Source organism: Aptenodytes patagonicus, chromosome 2, assembly GCF_965638725.1.
Source record: "Aptenodytes patagonicus chromosome 2, bAptPat1.pri.cur, whole genome shotgun sequence".
Lineage (NCBI taxonomy): Eukaryota > Metazoa > Chordata > Aves > Sphenisciformes > Spheniscidae > Aptenodytes > Aptenodytes patagonicus.
Genome location: NC_134950.1, coordinates 121,299,092 through 121,317,314, shown reverse-complemented (window position 1 = coordinate 121,317,314; position 18,223 = coordinate 121,299,092). Strand labels below are relative to the sequence as shown.

General features: G+C 40.9%; 1 protein-coding gene across 4 annotated transcripts in view; it reads right to left on the bottom strand.

Moving 5' to 3' along the window:
- MYRIP (myosin VIIA and Rab interacting protein) overlaps nucleotides 1–18,223 on the bottom strand; it is a 238,781-nt gene that overhangs the window by 29,855 nt on the left and 190,703 nt on the right. For all 4 annotated transcript variants that reach the window (XM_076330998.1, XM_076330995.1, XM_076330996.1 and 1 more), the window contains 2 exons: nucleotides 7,257–7,434; nucleotides 3,878–4,527 (listed from right to left, as the gene is read on the bottom strand). In XM_076330998.1, coding sequence (XP_076187113.1) covers nucleotides 3,878–4,527; nucleotides 7,257–7,434 — 828 coding nt within the window. The remainder of the gene's footprint in view (nucleotides 1–3,877; nucleotides 4,528–7,256; nucleotides 7,435–18,223) is intronic.

Here is an 18,223-nt window from a genome sequence, read left to right as displayed (position 1 = left end):
AAACTACAGTTTTTAGGAGAAGACACAAATTGTGACAGTTTCTCAGCAAGAGCCCATGTAATTTCAGCGCAGCTATTTTCAATAAACACATCCCAAATGCCATGCCGTGGGGACCAGCAGTCGAACAGCGCTCACCCCATACCTGGCTGCAGGGCAGGAGAGCTGTAATTAACAGGTGGGGTCTCCTGATCAAAGAAGCAAACTCATAATGAGGGCAATTCCTTCACTTGAACCAATTAAGCCACTCCACTTTCCATCAGAAATATAAGAATTGCAGCTACGCTAAGAAACATCTCCTCTTCTCAAAAGATAATGAAAGCCAATATATCAATATTATAACTAATAATAATTTCAATTACAAATATTATTAATAATAATGAAAGCAGACAGAGATTGGTGGTTTGAGTGGCAATTTCTTGTAAAAAGTTACAAATTGAAAAGTAATTATCATTACAAGCAAGGCTGCACTTCCCAATTCAGGCTCCCCAGGAATATAACTCTTCTGTGTTACATAAGCAATCGGGTTATCAGAAATTTATTACAGTGATCAGTTTTATCAGGACAGGTTTTATGTCCCTCTGTACTTGCTTCATGACCATGTTTACAGCATTTCTACAGGAAACTCAGTGCAGCAGGTTGTTCTTTTACCGATCATAAAGTGGCAAAAATTCTCCCCAAATACAGTACATCTTGATACCTGTTTTCAGGTTTCCCTTTTTAAGTCATTCCAGGCTTCACACAATGAATTCTTTCTCAGTCACAAAGTCAGCATTCCAGTGTTAAGTCTAAAATCAGTTTTAAAAAACTGCCACAGCATTATCTTAATCTAGGTACTGGATCTTGATTAAAAAATACCTAATTTTTAATAGAAATTCAGTTGTGAGTTATGAAATGACTGCAATTGTTCCAGAATGTTACTGCTTACAATTCTCTAGACTTGGAGCAGGGAGAGAGGAAAGGGCCTGTTTTCATTTCACTGTGAGTCTCCGAGAGCAGCAAGCAAGGAAACGACCTGCACTAATTGAAAATTAAAAAAAAAAAAAATCAACTTTTAGATTGCTAAACTGAAATCCTGTTCTACATTGCTGATCAAAACATAATGGTTAACAAATTATCATGTTATTATTACAATGCATTAACATAAGGTTATTATTACAATGCAATAAGATCAGGAAAAAGTATGTTTCTTCACTGCAATTTACATATGGTCAGTTGTTCGGTGTGTCTAATGTCTAGATGCAACATGGTTTAGAAGAGCATTTTGTATGGTTTCTGTAAATTCTGCATAACCTCAGCACGTGAAAATCTATGACTGATTTAAGACCCCACAATGAAGCTTCCTTAAGTTTACGCTGTCCGCAGTTCTCCGTGCACCTACACTATCATTTTGTACAAACTATTTACACGTAGGACACTCTCTGCTGCAGCCTCAACCACTTTACCAAGACCAATACATCACTTTGGTGATTGTATGAAACACTGACATCCCTTTAATCTCATTTTTCTAAGCAATATAAATGATGTCTGGTTAATTTATTTTCATACCTCAAATCATATTCCTTATGCTCATGATAATTTTAATTGCTTCCCAGAATTGTTCAACCGTGCAACATCCTTGCTATAAATTGTAGTAGCCAGTCCATTCCTGCTCCCAGCAGTACTTGTGTACCAGAGGCTGGAGTAACAGTTCTCCAAATGTGGGCACCAGCTGTCAAATCAGCCACCAGGGGGGGGTGTATGTCCACACACAAACTAAATGTATGCAAACCCACCCATACATAAACTCCCTAGTGAGAATTTCATTGCTCTGAAAACAGTAGCATGATCTGGAGGCAGTGTGCCTCTGCCTGCCCCACTGTGGCTGAGGGAGCAAGGGAGCAGGAACAGTCTCTTTTAGCCTAAAGGGTAAAATGAAGGGGAGCACGGGTCAGAATCCCAAACCTTGCACTTAGAGCACAACAGAGAGGTATAAGCAGCACTTAAGAGACAAAGCAACTTGCAAGAGAGTTGGAAAAAACAATCATTTTCCGCACCAGCTTGCACTTTGAAGCACACACTAAGCTGCTGAAAGATGCCGTCACGTATGTCTGGAAGCACCCTGCCTTTCTGACCTCCACTGGACGAACGTGGGGGGGCTTTAGATTGGGTATTAGGAAAAATTTCTTCACTGAAAGGGTTATCAAGCATAAGAACAGGCTGCTCGAGGAAGTGGCTGAGTCACCATCCCTGGAGGCATTTAAAAGACATGTAGACGTGGCACTTAGGGACATGGTTTAGTGGTGGACTTGGCAGTGTTAGGTTAATGGTTGGACTTGATGATCTTAAAGGTCTTTTCCAACCTAAACGATTCTATGATTCTATAATGTCTCCAGGACCTTCCCTCTAAGCTCTGATCTTCTATACTCCACAGAGCAGTACTAACTAGAAAGCCACAATATGAACACAGACACACATAGAACGTGCACAAATATGCAAAGCCACAAGGGAAATGCAGAAGTCTGTGTACAAAATACGGTCTTTGTGCAGTGCAGTCCCTGGAAAGTCCTGTAATTCTGCCTGATGTTCTAAGTAGTCATTAATGGCCACTGATGTGTTGTTAGAGCACATTATCATACAAAACTCCGCTTCAACAACTGTAGATTATAAATGTATGAGGACACAAGTATAAATGAATCAGTATGAAACACCCACATCTGTGTCCTAAAAGCACGTGGAACAGATACAGAATTAACAATAATTTACCCAGCATTAAAAATCTGCTGAAATCCTAGAATCCTAATCTTGACTTATGATCAGCTGTACTGATGTCTTTCTATGGGAAATATAGGCTAGTAGCATAAGCAAAGAAAAACAATTCCAGGCATCCTAAAATTGCTCAGATGGCTTTAAAGACTGGATCAGGTTGCTGGTAGTCAGAGGCATAGGGAGAAGACAGCACTTAGCTCCTTGCTTCAGGCTTAGCATTACTCTACCGCAGCAATGATGCAGCTACAGGATTTGAGACAGGTAGGACATGGGAAACAGAACTGGACAAGGGGTCAGTATTCTCCTCATCCAGCTGGGTAATTACTTAGAAGTGTGCTTGTACTGCTAAAAAAGTTTTGGGGGACAACTGGATCCCTTACATATCATCAGTCCCAGGCCTGGACAAACTCCAAACAGACTACTTTGCTTTCTGGTTATCCCACAATCGTTTAAAAGAAACGTTTGTGGAGTGCTTTGCTGTCTTCAAGTTGTATGATCAGTTATTCCAAGTTTGAGCTGTTACATTCTGTTTGTTTTGGTTTTCTTTTTTTTAATCAAAAGACAAATTATTTAAATGGAAGTAGTTTCTAAATACTTACCCTAACACACCAAAACTCATAAATCAAGTGACTAATTAAAAGCAGACATCTCTTGGACCATATTTCAAAAAAAGCCCTTTCTGAATTTCTGCTGCTCATTAGCTTTATCCCTTATCAGGACATTTGCAAATAGCACACAGAAGATTCCCAGGCATATGAGTTATTTCTTATTCCAAGAATAAAGGAGTTTAAAAAACAAACCAACAATGCAACAGAACAAGTGATTAGTCAACATTTGTTAGCTGTTGGCAAATCCTGACTTTTTTTTTTTTTTTTTTTTTAAGAGCACTGTATTTTACAGCATTAACAATGTCATTGATCAGATGAAGTGGCATATTTGAGAAAGAGGCAAAGCCTGTTCATGGTATATGTAACACTTTACCTTTGCTGCTTCTCAGTTATGAGGCATGAGGATAAAGCTTGCAAGAACACTCCACCTCCCACTCACGATTCACATGTTATTGCCAGTATAGCTTAATTAGTTTTGCCCAGCTCTTTTTGAGATGGCATTCGGTAAGCTCAAACACAATTACCTGACTTAAATTCATCTTGTTGGTTTTTGTGCCATTTTTTCCTTCACATAATTCTTCAGAAATCGCTTTGTTCTTCCTCCACCTTCTTGATCTCTTTTCTAAATCATAATGGACTTCCTCAGTCTCACTGCTGTCCAAATACTCCAAGCTGGTTGCCTGTGGATTGAAATTTACATCCAGTTCTCCATGGAAATGTTTTTTTTCCATTCTGGGCATATCACTTTCAGTTCTGCTTTGTAACCAGAGAAGCTTGCTAGGTCCTTTAGCTTCCTGGGAAGAGTTTACTGAAGATGTTTCAGAATCGGAGAACAGTGTCTCAGTATTGGTGCATAACCCAGAGGAAGGGGAGGTCACTGCCTGGTACTGATCATTGCCATAAACCCATTCAGTACCATACTGGGAATTGGTATAATAGAAGTCATCTGGTAATTGCCGAGGTCTCCGACGCAGCTTGTTCAAGGCCACATTCCAGTCATAGTCATCCTCGCTGTCTGAGCCCATCTCGTCATAGGCAGACACAATGCTGGATTCATTTTCCAAAGCTTCAAATACTTGACTTTTTGGTTTGGCGAGCATTCGAGGACGAGGCAAAGTGACATTCTGCAAAGCTACCCAGTTTCCATCAGTGCTTTGAAAAACAGAAGGTGGACCTATGAAAACAAAACAAGAACAATTATCGCTACATGACCACAGTGTGAAAGGCTCATTTTACTTGCCAGTTTGCGATCAACTGGCCACAAATTGGAGGGTTCAACAAAACTAATGAACAAATGCAAGTGTTGCTGCTACATGAATTCTCTCATGTAGTGAGCCATGCTGCTGTACTTTTAATCAGAAGCCACCACTTGAAGTCATATGGTGATGACTATTTAAAATGTGAGAGTACTTGGACCAAAGCTTTTTTCTAAACAAATTATTAGGAAAGGCTGAGGGAACATCAGTACACAGACATGTATAAATCCTGTGTTTTGCAAATGTCTTTGATTCTGTGTGCAGTTCTGGTCCCCCATCTTGAAAAGGAAAGATGGAAAAAGGATCAAAGAAGAGCAACAAAGATTGCACCAGGTTCTGAAACGGCTTCCATTCAAGGAATGATTAAGTAAGACAGCTCTGCTGTCTGGAGGAGAGAAGACTGAGAGGATGCATGCTAAAAGAGACGGGGGAATCTCTTCCGACCTAACTACTAGAGGACATCGAGTGAAACTAGTGAATTCAAGGTTCAAAACAAACAAAAGAAAGAAGTGGGAGGCAATAGGTACAACACCTGTGGAGCTTCTTGCCTAAGGGTATTATGGATGCTAGAAATTAATCTGGGATAAAACAGAGATGGCTATGGACATGGAAGAGAAATCCACTGAGGTTTACTAAATACAGAAAAACTTCTAGCTGAGGTAGTCATTATGCTGAAAGTTCTGGAGGTTCAGAGCCTATTCTGAGGCAGCATGAAAAATACTTGCTTTCTCCTAATCTTTCCTAGGCTCTTGCTTATGGTTACTGTTGCTGCTGCTGTTGTATCCTAGACTAAATAAGCGTTTTGTCTGACCCAAGCACTGCTGCTCTTGTTATTCTTACACTTTTTCAGAGTATGTTTTACAACTCTGACAGAAAAAAAAAGCCACAAAAATGGTCAAAAAGTGCTGTATAACTCACAGAATTGCATTTCTTCTAAATACAGAGACGCTTACTACTGCATAGGTGAGATCATATTTACATAAATTAGCACAATCAGGTATTTACTATAAGCTCAGTAGGCACCACAATTTCATCACAAATGTGGTTCTTAGATGAAAGAAGCAGAACAAATCCTCTGAGTAGAGCACCTGAAAGGAACTGGGTCAATTTGTCATTCTGCTATGGTTAAGCAATTGTTAAGTACTAAATTACTCAACAGTTGAATTCAATGGGATTGAAGTGCGTTCTTAAATTTAAGCACCCAATTAACTGCTTTACTGAAAATAGGCCTTCCACTAAAATGCCCAGGAGAACAACACTTCTGACGGGGGGGGGGGGGGCACTGAATGAGCAGTTCACAAAGTAATGCATACTTAGTTAAGTCAGATTTTAGTACTACTTTACTATCACTTTCTTTTTGGGGGGAGGAGGGGTGCTGACACTGTTTAATTTTCAGTCTCCCAGGTTATCAACTGGCATTACAGATAAATGAATTGAATTGATGGGCAGCCCCCATCCCTGGTCCCCACTATACCCAAACACGTATGTTGGCTGCTTCTGCTTGCCAGTGCCTAGTGAGCCAGCTGTGGGAATTACAGTACCAGTAAATTCACCCTACAAAAGAGAAGTTTTCTGCTTGTTTAGCTTCATGAACCAATTTGCTACAGGGGTCAGATGGGCTCTACAGCTGTTGCAAGAAAAGAAGCAGGAACAAGCAGACTCTGTCATGGGAGGACAACAGCAGCAGATGTGTTAGCTTTGCTATTCCCTGTCACCTGGAGCCAGGGGCTGCTGCTGCAGTAAGCAGTTCAGCCCTTCCCCTTGTGCAGCTGTGGGGATGAAAACTAACCAACTCTTCCGTGCAGCAGTTGCCTGGTGCTACACTCTTGTAGCCTCATGAATACTACAGCCAGAACAAGAGAGGCAGTGGAAACGGGACCCCCCCAAGAGCAGGAACCATCTTCTTCAATGACAGCCTGTCCTTATGTCATCTTGAAGCAAGCAGGGAATTGCATTCTATCCCAGGGTGTTGATCAGGAATGGGCCTGACTTAGGAAGTTACTCACCATCCATATTCACATCCATACCTAATGCACGGAAAGACAGAGGACATAGATCTAGGGAAACTGTTGGTCTGTGAAGTTCCTACTCATACAGCTTCCTCAAACTTGTGTGGAAGCAGCAGTTAGTAGGGCTGCACAGAACACTGCATTGGTGAATTCATTGGAGTTGAAAAGAAGGGTGCAAGGGGGAATCCTAAATGTGATTTCACTGTTTGGTTCACCATGTAACCTCATGAACAGTTAACGTGTGCAACAGAAGGGAGACTATGGGCAGCTGTGAACTCCTTCAACTGGAGGACAGATAACCAGGTGACAAAGCAGGGCCCTTGGGCTCTCATGTCTTAGAAGCTCTGAAATGTATCCAAATTAGATGCCTAATGTTTCCTAACAGTCCAAAATGAACTCCCCAAAGGCCCAAATTTTGAATCTTTTCTTGGGGGGGAAAAAAAAGGTAAGATAACCAATGACACAGCCCAATGAAATCATGACACTCAGCATCACCAAATAGACATTTTTACATGTGACCCCTGCAAGCACAGAGGTCAACAGAAATTTCCTGGAGAAGGTCCTTGCTTTAAGTCGTATTTATTCCAAATCTGAGTGAGAACCAAAAAAAGAATCATATTCGTACTAGAATTATTTACTTGTTTCATTTAGCCGGTCCACACTTTTCCAGCTGGGTAATGCAGAGAGCTTGCGTTCCTTCTGTCTCCTGAATTGTCCTTTTTGCTGCCTCCAAAGAGCCTCAGTCACAGATGATGCAGGGTCTAGTCCTTTACTGGGCATATCTTCACTAGCCAGGGAGAATGCAGACTGAGACCTCTGTGGGAATAAAAATCAAAGAGCATAATTTAAAAATAGGAATACTTAATTATCAAATTCTTTACCGTAATTAGTATGAGTATTCAGTTACCCGTGGAAGTGTGGAATCTGCTAGCATCCAGAAATGGAATTTAATGTATTCAAAAGAATTGTTTCAGCACTAGATTGCTTATTTATGTGCATTTCTGATGCTATGCAAGGAGGCAGGAAATTGTTTATACTGCCACAGACCAGATGGAAAGAAATAATTAAGGTGAAGTTGTTAGGAATGTGCTTGGTGAGGACTGATATCTAACTGCTTTGACTCAAGCTAGCCAGAAAGAGATCCCATTGTGGTGAGACATGATGATCTATTGTTGGCTCAACAGGCCATCTGGTGTAACAATTTGCAGAAGTTAAAAATTTAAAAAAAGCAAACAAACAGCCTGTTCCCCAGAAATAGATGTGCAACTCAACTGATTTGAATGCAGAATTCTTTTGTTTGCTAGGACATACATATCACACAATATCCTGGGCAGTTTTATGCAGTCTTGCTAATGAAGTCAACATAGCCTACAATTGCACATTTATTTGTTTCTAGGAGGGTCACATTTCAAGTCAAAATGAGGTAAAATACTGTTGTGATTGTTAATGAGCTCTCACTACTACCGAGGGGAAGGCGCTTTCCTTTGGATCTACATAAATAGATCAGTTTTGACTTAGGCACTGGGGTCCAGTTACAGAAGTCACATTTAAATTTGGCCAGATTTTAAAAAACTGTGAAAGCTGGTAGTGTCCTGCTGATTTCAGGAGAACTCACTCTTACATATCAAATCACATACGTAATTTTAGAAACAAGGCTACAGCAGCTCAAGTCAAGTTTTAACATCTGGCTGACACTATTTTGCTGCAGCACAATTTTTTTTTTTTTTTAATTAATAACTTCACTTTTGATGACAGTATGTGCTTAGGCAGCTTGAATGGCAAAAGAGATCACTTTTTCAAACGACAATTAGCTTTTTTCCCCATAACTTTCTACCACTCAAAACCTCTGTCTTGGCCTTCATAACAGAGTCATTAAAAGACTGCCTTTATACGCCAGGGTTTCATTAAGAAGTATGCTTTCAAGTGGCCCAGCTTCTTTACGCAGGCCAAGTTGGCACTCTCAAATCTCTTTACATTTTTACTGATGTTCAAGTTACAAATAATGAACTAAAACTGTTAATCTCAAAGGGCCAGTCGTTGCCTGCATCAGAGCTCCGCTCTGCACTCGTACAGATGAGGAAAAGGATAACTTGACTTCCAGCTATTTTCAAGTCCCTTCAATTCCCAGGACAGCATAAGCATTGCTGGGAGTCCTGCTGGCTTGAAAGCAACACTTACACCACTTTTTTGGCTGCACCTCCTCCCATCTGAAATGCTCCTGTATGGGACGTGTGTACCATGCCAGAAGATTTAATTAACTGCAAATTTTCCTGTATCCTTGGCTCAGCAGTGTGATTTCATAACATATTCAGTAAAAAAAACCACAACCAAGCACCAGGGTTTAGTTTGGCTTCTGAACTCTGGAGGAAAAGCCAGAATTATTGTCCTAGAATCAAATATTTTCTGTAACCGCAATGACTGCATAACTAGGTTAGTCCTGTCCATGCAAAGACACAGGTCCTAACGTGATGCATTGGAGTGTTTCCTTTCAAATTCAGTGACATGAACTACTAAAAATAAGCTTATAGTACTGTATAATTTTATTATAGGGAATCTTTCAGATGAGTCACTTTCACAAACCAGCTATATTCAAGTGTATATTTAGGCTGTTTCAAACCTCAAACTAGATCTTCAACTGATCAAGATCATCTGAATCCTCCTTAACTCCTTAACCCTGTAAAAGAGTTAATAATTTAACACAATACACAGGTACATAAATTGTTTCACTATAGGAATTTGCTCATTAACTTTGATTTCATCCTGCCAGGATATATGGACAATATAAACAATTCTGCCACAAATTTGCAGCCTGAACTATAACAAGTTTTAACTGTGCTATGGCTCACTTCACTTCGTTGTAAAGCAAGAACTACTGAACTTCCATTCTTACAATAAATTAGGTCCAGTTCATGTCTGCCATATCCTCTGATATCCTTATGTTAAAGTTGTTACGTACTGAAAGCAGCAAGTTGGCAACTGGCTGCCACTATTTTAGCAGTACCAAGAATATTCCCTCAGGGCACATTCTTTTTCCATGTATATGGCAAACACAGAGAGATAAGAGATGCTGAAGAACCCAGAAGCAGCAATATCCTACAGTTTAATCACTAGTATCTATTTTCCCTTATTACCTAAAGAACTGAATAATAATAAGAAGAAGAAAAAATCAGGAAAAACTTAAATAGTCTGTTTAATGACAACCTGGGCTTAGATAATGAAAGTAACATGTTTTTTCTTATTATGTAAAATCTGTAGGTTTGACAACTTTTCTGGTGTTTTGTTTAAATGGCAGCTTCTCACCTGCCTACTCACTGTTTCATAGACATCACAGTAAAGGCTGCATCGCAGTGATGGCAGTGTCTGCACTTGGCTCCCAACTAACCTGAGACCCGCCAGCAGCTTAGCCCTGACAACGCAGAACTCGGCACAGGCTGCGAAACCTGCTGAAGGAGCTCAGCAGTCCTGCCCTCAGACCCATGCTTCCGCAGCATTGCTACCCAGCACTGCCTGAGCAATTTAAAGCTAGTTCAGGTGTGTCTACACTATGGGGCAGATATATCTTTCAGAAGGACTAGAAGATACACAACAGCTTGAAGGATTTAAAAAGGAGAAGACGAGCATGAAGGGCCTGATGGAAAACAGCACTGAAAAACAAGGAAGCACAAAAAAGAAAGTAGACACAGTCCCATGTGATAGCATCCAAATCACAGTCTCATGTGATAGCAGTTCAAATCACTGGTAACACCGATAACGACACAAAAAAGGAGTGTCAATAGCCAAGTCTGGTGTAGGAATAGGACAGAAGCATATCCTGGCATGAGAACAAATCAGTCTACAATGGCATAAATATGGCCATTTTTTTCAGAGCACAAAAGCAAATGTTTGTCCACAAGTTTATCTCCAATCAATTACCGGCCTGACTGATGACTCTCTCTGAAAAGCAAATGACTCAAGACCTCCTTTTGTTGCTTTTGCAATTAAGAGCAAACTAGAGAGTTAGCTATTTGGTGGGAGGTTACACAGCAAAAGCTCTAATCTTGGTTGGCACATTTGCATCAACTTCAACTCAGCTGGCACCACTAACTCAACAGCCCTGCAGCTATAGCATGGGCTTCAGCATGGGCTACAAGCCTAGGTACCTGCCTGCCGGTGCTGCTGACTTCAGTGCCACACTTAACCTGTGTCAGGCAGCAGAAGTACACATTACAGTGCTGCATTTGTGCCTCCCTTTGTCACAGAGATAACAACCCATCTGGAGATCCACAGGGGACATTTTTCCCTGTGGACATCTGCATATGAAGCAAAACACTGAACATAAAGGAACAGGATGGAGAAGCCTACCTGGGGGCTGGTGCTCCATGTAGTTTCCCTGTGCATGGATGCAGGGAAGTCCTGGAGGTAAGGCCAGCTACCCCGATAGGCTCTTGGATTGGTTTGCATTGAACAAGGGATATTTACTGACTAAATGGAGGAGTCATGGCCCTGAATCTTTACCAATTGCCTACAAACTTGGACAGCAACAAGGCATCAGGGCAGAAGAACCAATCCAGTCTATTTTCCAAAAGTATCCAAATCATACAGCAGCCTAAATATGATTTTCAAAAAGAGGCAGGAATGTAGGAGCTTTGGTCCTGATTTATAAAGATACGAGAGGTCAAGAAGATCCTTCCCTCCCAGCTAAAGCTACCGGCACCTTTTCCAACCAGAAGTTCTGGTTCCTCAGCAAAAAAACCCTGTCAGCCAGGTGCTATTTTAGACATATTTATTTGTGATTAATTACAAGGCTGCCCTGTATGTTTGCAGTCAGACACTAAGGTACTGCAACTGTTGTTTCTGCAATAAATTAGTACATCAGCAGATGGCATTGCAACCCAACAGGTCATTTGCTACGTTCACTGCACACACTCGTCGGAGGCATGTGCTGCATACTGGATTGCTGTGCAGTACAGCACAGCTTGCAAAATATAGTTACAGTATTGAGAGGCATTTCCAAACACTTCAGTTAGATGAGTTCCCCACCAAATCCTGCCTACTGGCATCTGCTGTGAGATGTTTGTTTCAAAAAGAAATTCCAGATACATTATTATTCTCTTTTTTTTATCCCTCTTCAGGGATTTCTGCCGCATAGTTACAATGTCTGGATGGAGACAACTCAGCCTTCATCTTGTACTGGGCTAGCACTAAAAGGAATAATTTTTGCAACAGTCCTGTTTCATTGCTGGCCTTCAAAAAAAAAAAAAAAAAGAAAAAGACAATGTGGTTTCTGAAGATTAAAGAAGGAAGGAGTGAATAAAAAGTAATCACATACAATGTCTCCTATTACTTAATAAATATTCCATCTTCTGTCTATAACAAGTTCATGCTTCTGAACATTGAATAAATAAAACCAAAACAAGTAATCAAAAGCAAGAACAACCTTTTATAAAACATGCTTGTGAATATTGAGTCTAATGTTGATAATCTATGGATTCTTTACCTTGAATAACTCTTATATGTATGCATATTGTTTAGAGAGACAATATAAATATTTTGCTCTACATTCTTCCTCAAAAGATGAGAGTATGGGTAATTCCTCTTTCTTCTAAAGAGAAGCCAAAGTGGTAATTCAAAATAGATGCCAAAAGCAAGTGACTGAACTCTACAAAGGATATTCTGGATCACTCAGGTTTTTCTCCTCGTTTTCCTCCTATTTCACCCTATTTCTTTGGTCTGTTTTAACTAGTAAAACTGTAATTTATTCTGCAGTTATTTAGAGTGGATCAAGGCTTCTCCCAGATTCAGGAGGGACTGAGAACCCCGGGTGCTACAAGGGTAAGGCAGCTGCAGGGTCACCACAGCAGGAGCCCTTGCAGGCACTGGGACCTCAACAGCGGGGCTGACGGCAAGGAGGGCACCTCTGGATCTGGGCAGCAGAGTCCTGTGCTGTGCAAGCTCTGACCTGTGGGGCAGCTGTTAGTTTGGGCTTTGAAGAGGGCCTTGTTTATTCAGGGAAGCAGCCTAGAATTGACAGCACAAACACAGATGACTTAGATGCAACCTTAACCGTCCCCTCTCCTCACCCGCAAATTCTACAGCTATGCCTGCTAGTGGTGCAGCAAAAACCCTCGCCTGCTTCTCATCTGTGCTCTATGAATACAATCAATGCACAGACAGAACCAGCAGGTCCCACCCACCTGAGCAAATACAGTAGCAACCCCTAAGCATCAACAGCTTATGCATCCTTTGGTAAGTAAACTCCTACACCAGGAAGGAGACAGTATGAGCTTGCGAATGGTGCCACTCTGCCACAGCCTATTTATCCCTGGAAGTGATTTTTGCTCTGCTCAAATGAATGCAGTCCAGACATTTAGCAGTGGGAGTGAAATACCAAGTGTTTCAAGCATCTGTTCCTTAGTTAATCTTGTATGTGGCAAAGTATCTGTTAACAACCCTATGGCTTCTGAAAAAGGGCAAGAACGGGCAGATGAATGGGAGATTTTCACACTCAATTGAAAGAAAACTCTCTTCTTCATGCCCTGACCTAAACCCTGGTTAGGATATCCCAGCCATCAGGGCAAATCCTTGAAGACCAGACTGGGAGAAAGCAAAGATGACCGCTCCCTCTCCTGCAAAAGCCTTAGAGCTTCCAGGGTCTGCCCAAGCTGGCTTGTTCACTAGTGACACAGACATAGCCCAGCTGCACTTCAGGTGGGTTCGCCATCCTTCTACCAGCCTCTCAGGCAGCTGAGCCCCTTAAAAGCATTGTTCCTTTAAAAGTAGTACAAAGATAATGCTCAGTTAATGAGGAATGGGTCCATCAGCAGTATGAATCGCACAGCTGTGTAATAATACGTGAAGCCACATTTGGGCGTGCATTTATTTTGGTTCAGTTTGGACTAGCTGACTTTGAGGATCTGGAGATGGGTTGCAAGGGAGAGGGGCAGAAGGTTATTCCCCAATAAACCCATTGCTGCTGAGCATGCAAGTAGCTCTACACGTCACCGCACAGAAGTATAATCCACAGTGTTTGAGGGACTTTCTCCCCCCGCCCCCCAAACAATAAGCAGGCCCCACATGTGAAAATGCTGTTGCTTTGGATACAAGGGATTTGCAAGGAATTTGTAAGCTAGTAATAAGTGATATTTAAATATTGGTTCCAGAAGATGAGTATAAACATCCTTTTATTGTACTTGTGGGGCTAACAATTTGGGAAAGTGCTAGGAGCATAAGATAGCATAGTTCAATCAATGCAATGGATTTATGTGAATAAGTCTACAGAGTTTGTGGTAAATCAATTGTTTGGTGCTTTGACAGGAATAGAGGGCAGATGTACCAATGCAACTGTAAGCTAAGCAGCCCCTTTACAGGTACCCTTGTTTGTTTAGCTGTTACTATTTCTCACATGTCCCCCCATGGCCCATTCTTTTTCCCTCCTCCCAACTTGAAATATTCTATTACATCTCTTTAAAAAAACCAAGAAAAACCAAACAGGGGAGATGCTTCCCAGTTACGTAACATCTTTCATTTGAAGATACTGAGAGCTCAGTTAGTATCCTGTGATGACAGTATTACTATATCATTTACAGATGAGAAAGCTGAGTAACTGCAAAGGCCAGATCCCTGTTCTGGTGTAGGGCAACGTGATTCTAAGTTGCCACTAGTGTACCTCACTGGGAGAGCGCATGTGTATAAAGGGGTAGGGGAAGGAGGTGAACTGTAATTTTCATCTCAAGTCTAATTGCAGCCTCACACATAAACTCACTTTTTTTTCCAAGGGAATACTCTTTACTGAACATCATTACTCTATTTTCATTAATTTCTAGGTTGCTGAGTGCCCCATGCAACCTTTCATGTCCCATTCTGACCCTCATCACAAAGTTGCACTCAGCAGTGCACTCGCCCATCAGAGCAAATCACTGCATCTCCTACTCAAACACCCACTTGACAGAGGAAGCCTGAAGCGTTCTGTGTTTATTTGCTTCTCACTGTGACAATATACACCCTGATTTAATCTAAAAATAAAGTAAGATTTGTCAGGCAGACTAGCTCTGAGCATCACAGGTTTTAAGTTAGACCTGAAAGCTTTGTGATACCCAGCAGTGTATGAGGATAGCATCTTTAAAACAAAATAAAGCTGAAAGAACAACATATGATCTGCATTCTTTGGAAATGACATTATAGAATGACCAGCCTTCTCTGTCCTGTCCCCTACTCCCTTTCATGCCTTAAAGCCCGTCCTGGCTTGCTGGCAGTAAGTGTAATTCAGCTGAATTTAGCCCTGCATGGGCTTGATCATATATCTAGCATCCAAAACTGTCTTCTTGGATGTTTGTTAAGTGGATGAATAGTACTATGAAACCAAGAATCAGTAATCTTCTGCTAGAGATACATCTCAAACAAATTCAAACTATACAAATAACTTCAAAAGGACAATGCTGTCATGTTTAGCCTTGCACTGATTATTTAGCCACCTTCCACCATTCCGCTGCAGTGGAAGGAGGGAAATCAATCAGATTATTATGGACAGGGCTGTCTTGATCTGAAATGCATGGTCTCATACGGCCAGGTAAGTCCAGATCACTTTTGCAGTGAGACTACAATGTTACACCTGCAAACTCAGCAGAAGACAGCAAGATTTGTAACCTGCAAAGTACTTAGAGAAAGTTGGAACTTCTCATAATAAATATGAATAAAAAAACCCCATTATTTTCTAAAGTACCAAGTGCTTTTCCATCTCAAAGTGTACTGTTCTTTCCCAGTCTGTGTAGAGAAGATGGTGCTGCAGTTGGCCGCTTCTGGAAGGAAACAAGACAGTAAATAATCCCTCAGGATCCAGCTGACGGGCTTCTGGATAAATGCATGCCTGCCTCATTGAAAGTAGGTCCCAGCAACACACTCTGTGCAACCTTCTGATTCCAGCTCATGTATAAATGCTAAAAGCTCCATCTTCCCTAAGACGTGACATATTTATTAATTAGATATAAATATGATGTTTCTGATACAGAGTCATTGACAGGTAATAAATGATGTCAGTTGGCATCAACTTCCTACAGTGCTATGCCTCCCTTATCTGAAGCAGCTCTCCAACTGTGTTGTATGGCTGCTAAACAGGATTCCTCCTCAAAAAGGTTTTCTTCAAATATTTGTTTGGGACAAGCCTACAAAGGTATAAAGCATCTGCAAAACCTCCAGAGATTTCCAAAGCAGTGTTGGACCTCAGGCTTGTGGAACCTTCTCTTTAAAACAAATCAAAGGAAAAAAAAGAAAAGAAAAAAATGAACAACTGTCAGTACACTGTGGACCTTATAATTATCTTAAGCAGTAAATTTCTGCTTCCCCTGAGGTGCATCATAATGTGTATTTAATGATATCCTCCTTTTCCCTATATCCCTAGCTGTTTTATATACTATAAATTATGGATGAGCTTCTGTTTATATATGCAATCTTTTAGCTGTAGAATAAAGACCACTAATACAGCACTTAGAACACATCAGGATGCCTGCACTCCGTCAATGTTTAAATGGGTATAATATGCCAACTGGTTGTTTGCTCTCATTGGTGGTGATATATGGGAGGGAAATGGACTGAGAGAGCAGAGGAGCATCCGCCCATTGCTCTAAGCTCCTCCTATTCCAACATTGTACAGCCTTTGCTTATTGGTAATGAGAAACAGATGGTGCCATCCATCTCTTTTTATGAGATGGGGAAATAAAATATTCAGCCTTGTATCACTCTTTTTAGCATAGGCAAGGGATCTCAAAGAAATCTAAAAGGAAAAAAAGGAAAATACAGTATCTGTAGCTACTGCCACACCATAGTACTGCAGTTAAACAATCAATAATCTATTTCAGGGAGATACTCTGTGTGTGTTCCTTAATATGAAGATGAATAGATTTTGCTCCAATCAAGCAGGTCTCATGCAGTTGGTCTCTTGGCACTGTGCTGTCCTCAGCTTACACATCTCAAGTTCTCTGCATACAGCATTTACTTCGTGCTACAAAGAGGCATGAGCTGGGAGGTAATGGAGGGCTTCCAGAGCCGACTAGAAGTTTCTGGCTGATATGGATGAGCTACACACAAATAGCTGCGATTAAAAGAAAAATTGCTTGGCAGGTATAACCACACAGTTATATCTGGGATTATTACAGCTCCCCCACATACTGCAAGCAAGTGACTTTGGTAATAAAATGCAATGCAATAATAAACATGGGTTTCTAAAGGTCAGTGTTATAGCATGCAACTGCCCTAAGTAACTGAATGTTACTAGCTTTATTGTGCTAGCGAAACTGCATGTATTATCTTCTACACAGAAGACAAATAAAAATATTTGTTCTAAGATAAATTTCCAGTTTTAAATTATGAAATCCTAACTGCCTTAAGATTTGCTATCCTTACCTCCCTTTCCTCTGCCTGTCTGTCTTTCTGTTAATCATGTTTCTTCTTCCCTTTTATTTAATCTATCCTGCTTCTGCTTGCTTCAAGTACTAAGTTGTTTGCCAGGTAACAAAGTCTTAAACAGAGGAAGCTCTACTTAAATAATCCTTATTGGGAAACAGGTTCACATACGTAACTCTAACCCAGTAATAGTCAACTTGGGTAGCTTTGACAGAAAAAAATGCACTTTTATTTTGCTTCCCTTGAGGTTGTTGTGGCCACATAGTCTGTCTACAAAAACCTTGGTTATACTAGGAACGTCTGCCCTAATAAATCTATTGCAAGAGCCCCCGTGTTAGCTGTGGCATGTACTAGTAAGAAAGGGTTTTTATCGTTACAGGCAGATCTCTGCTCAAACTAAGCCAACACACACAGCTCAATGGTAGGATGTGTACACAATTCGAGAGTTTGGGTTTTTTTGGTCAACATACTGTCATCAGTTAGGAAGTACGAAAACTTCACTTATTGCAGTGGAGCCCATGAAGATTTGCTGTTACGAGCCTGGACTCAAGAGTTCCAAAATCCACCTGGGAGGGAGTAAGGAGCTTTGCCTGCAAAGGGCATATGGCCATAGGGCCTCTCTGCCAGCTTCCATAGAAGCTAGGTTTTGTTCTGGAAAGAAAAAAATATTGTAATTCTTTTGGCAGAAAAGGTAACTTTCTCAAATGATATACAGAGAAGAAACTGATGCAGTTTAGTCCTCCAAATCTGCTGACAGATGCATACTTACAATTTGTAACTGGATGAAAACAAAGTTCAATGGAAGGCAAGCTCAGGAAAAGGAATTTGGGTTGTTCCACCACTGCTGATGAGAATCAAGGTGGCTGTAACTGCTCTACGTTTGCTCTGCACCAATTGCCTTTCAGTACGCTTTCCAGTAGACCCTTTGTTAGAGCTTCTATGACTTCATTTCTGTTAGCCTAATAGGCTAACATAACTGCAACTACGTTAGCTACGGGAGCAACTGGAGCTATGCTATCTTTCCAAGGGTGTCTGGTTATACTAAGAAAATTCTCCTCTATTCAAAGCAAAGCAAAAATAAAAGTCATGCGCACTTCAATGGACAAAAGAAAACAATAAAACAACCCTAGCAAAGCAAAAGGCAGAAATGACTTTATGGGAGGGGTGAGAGAATCCAGACCAGATGGCCAAATTCATTCGTGTTCCTTAACGCACTATGGGAAGACAATTG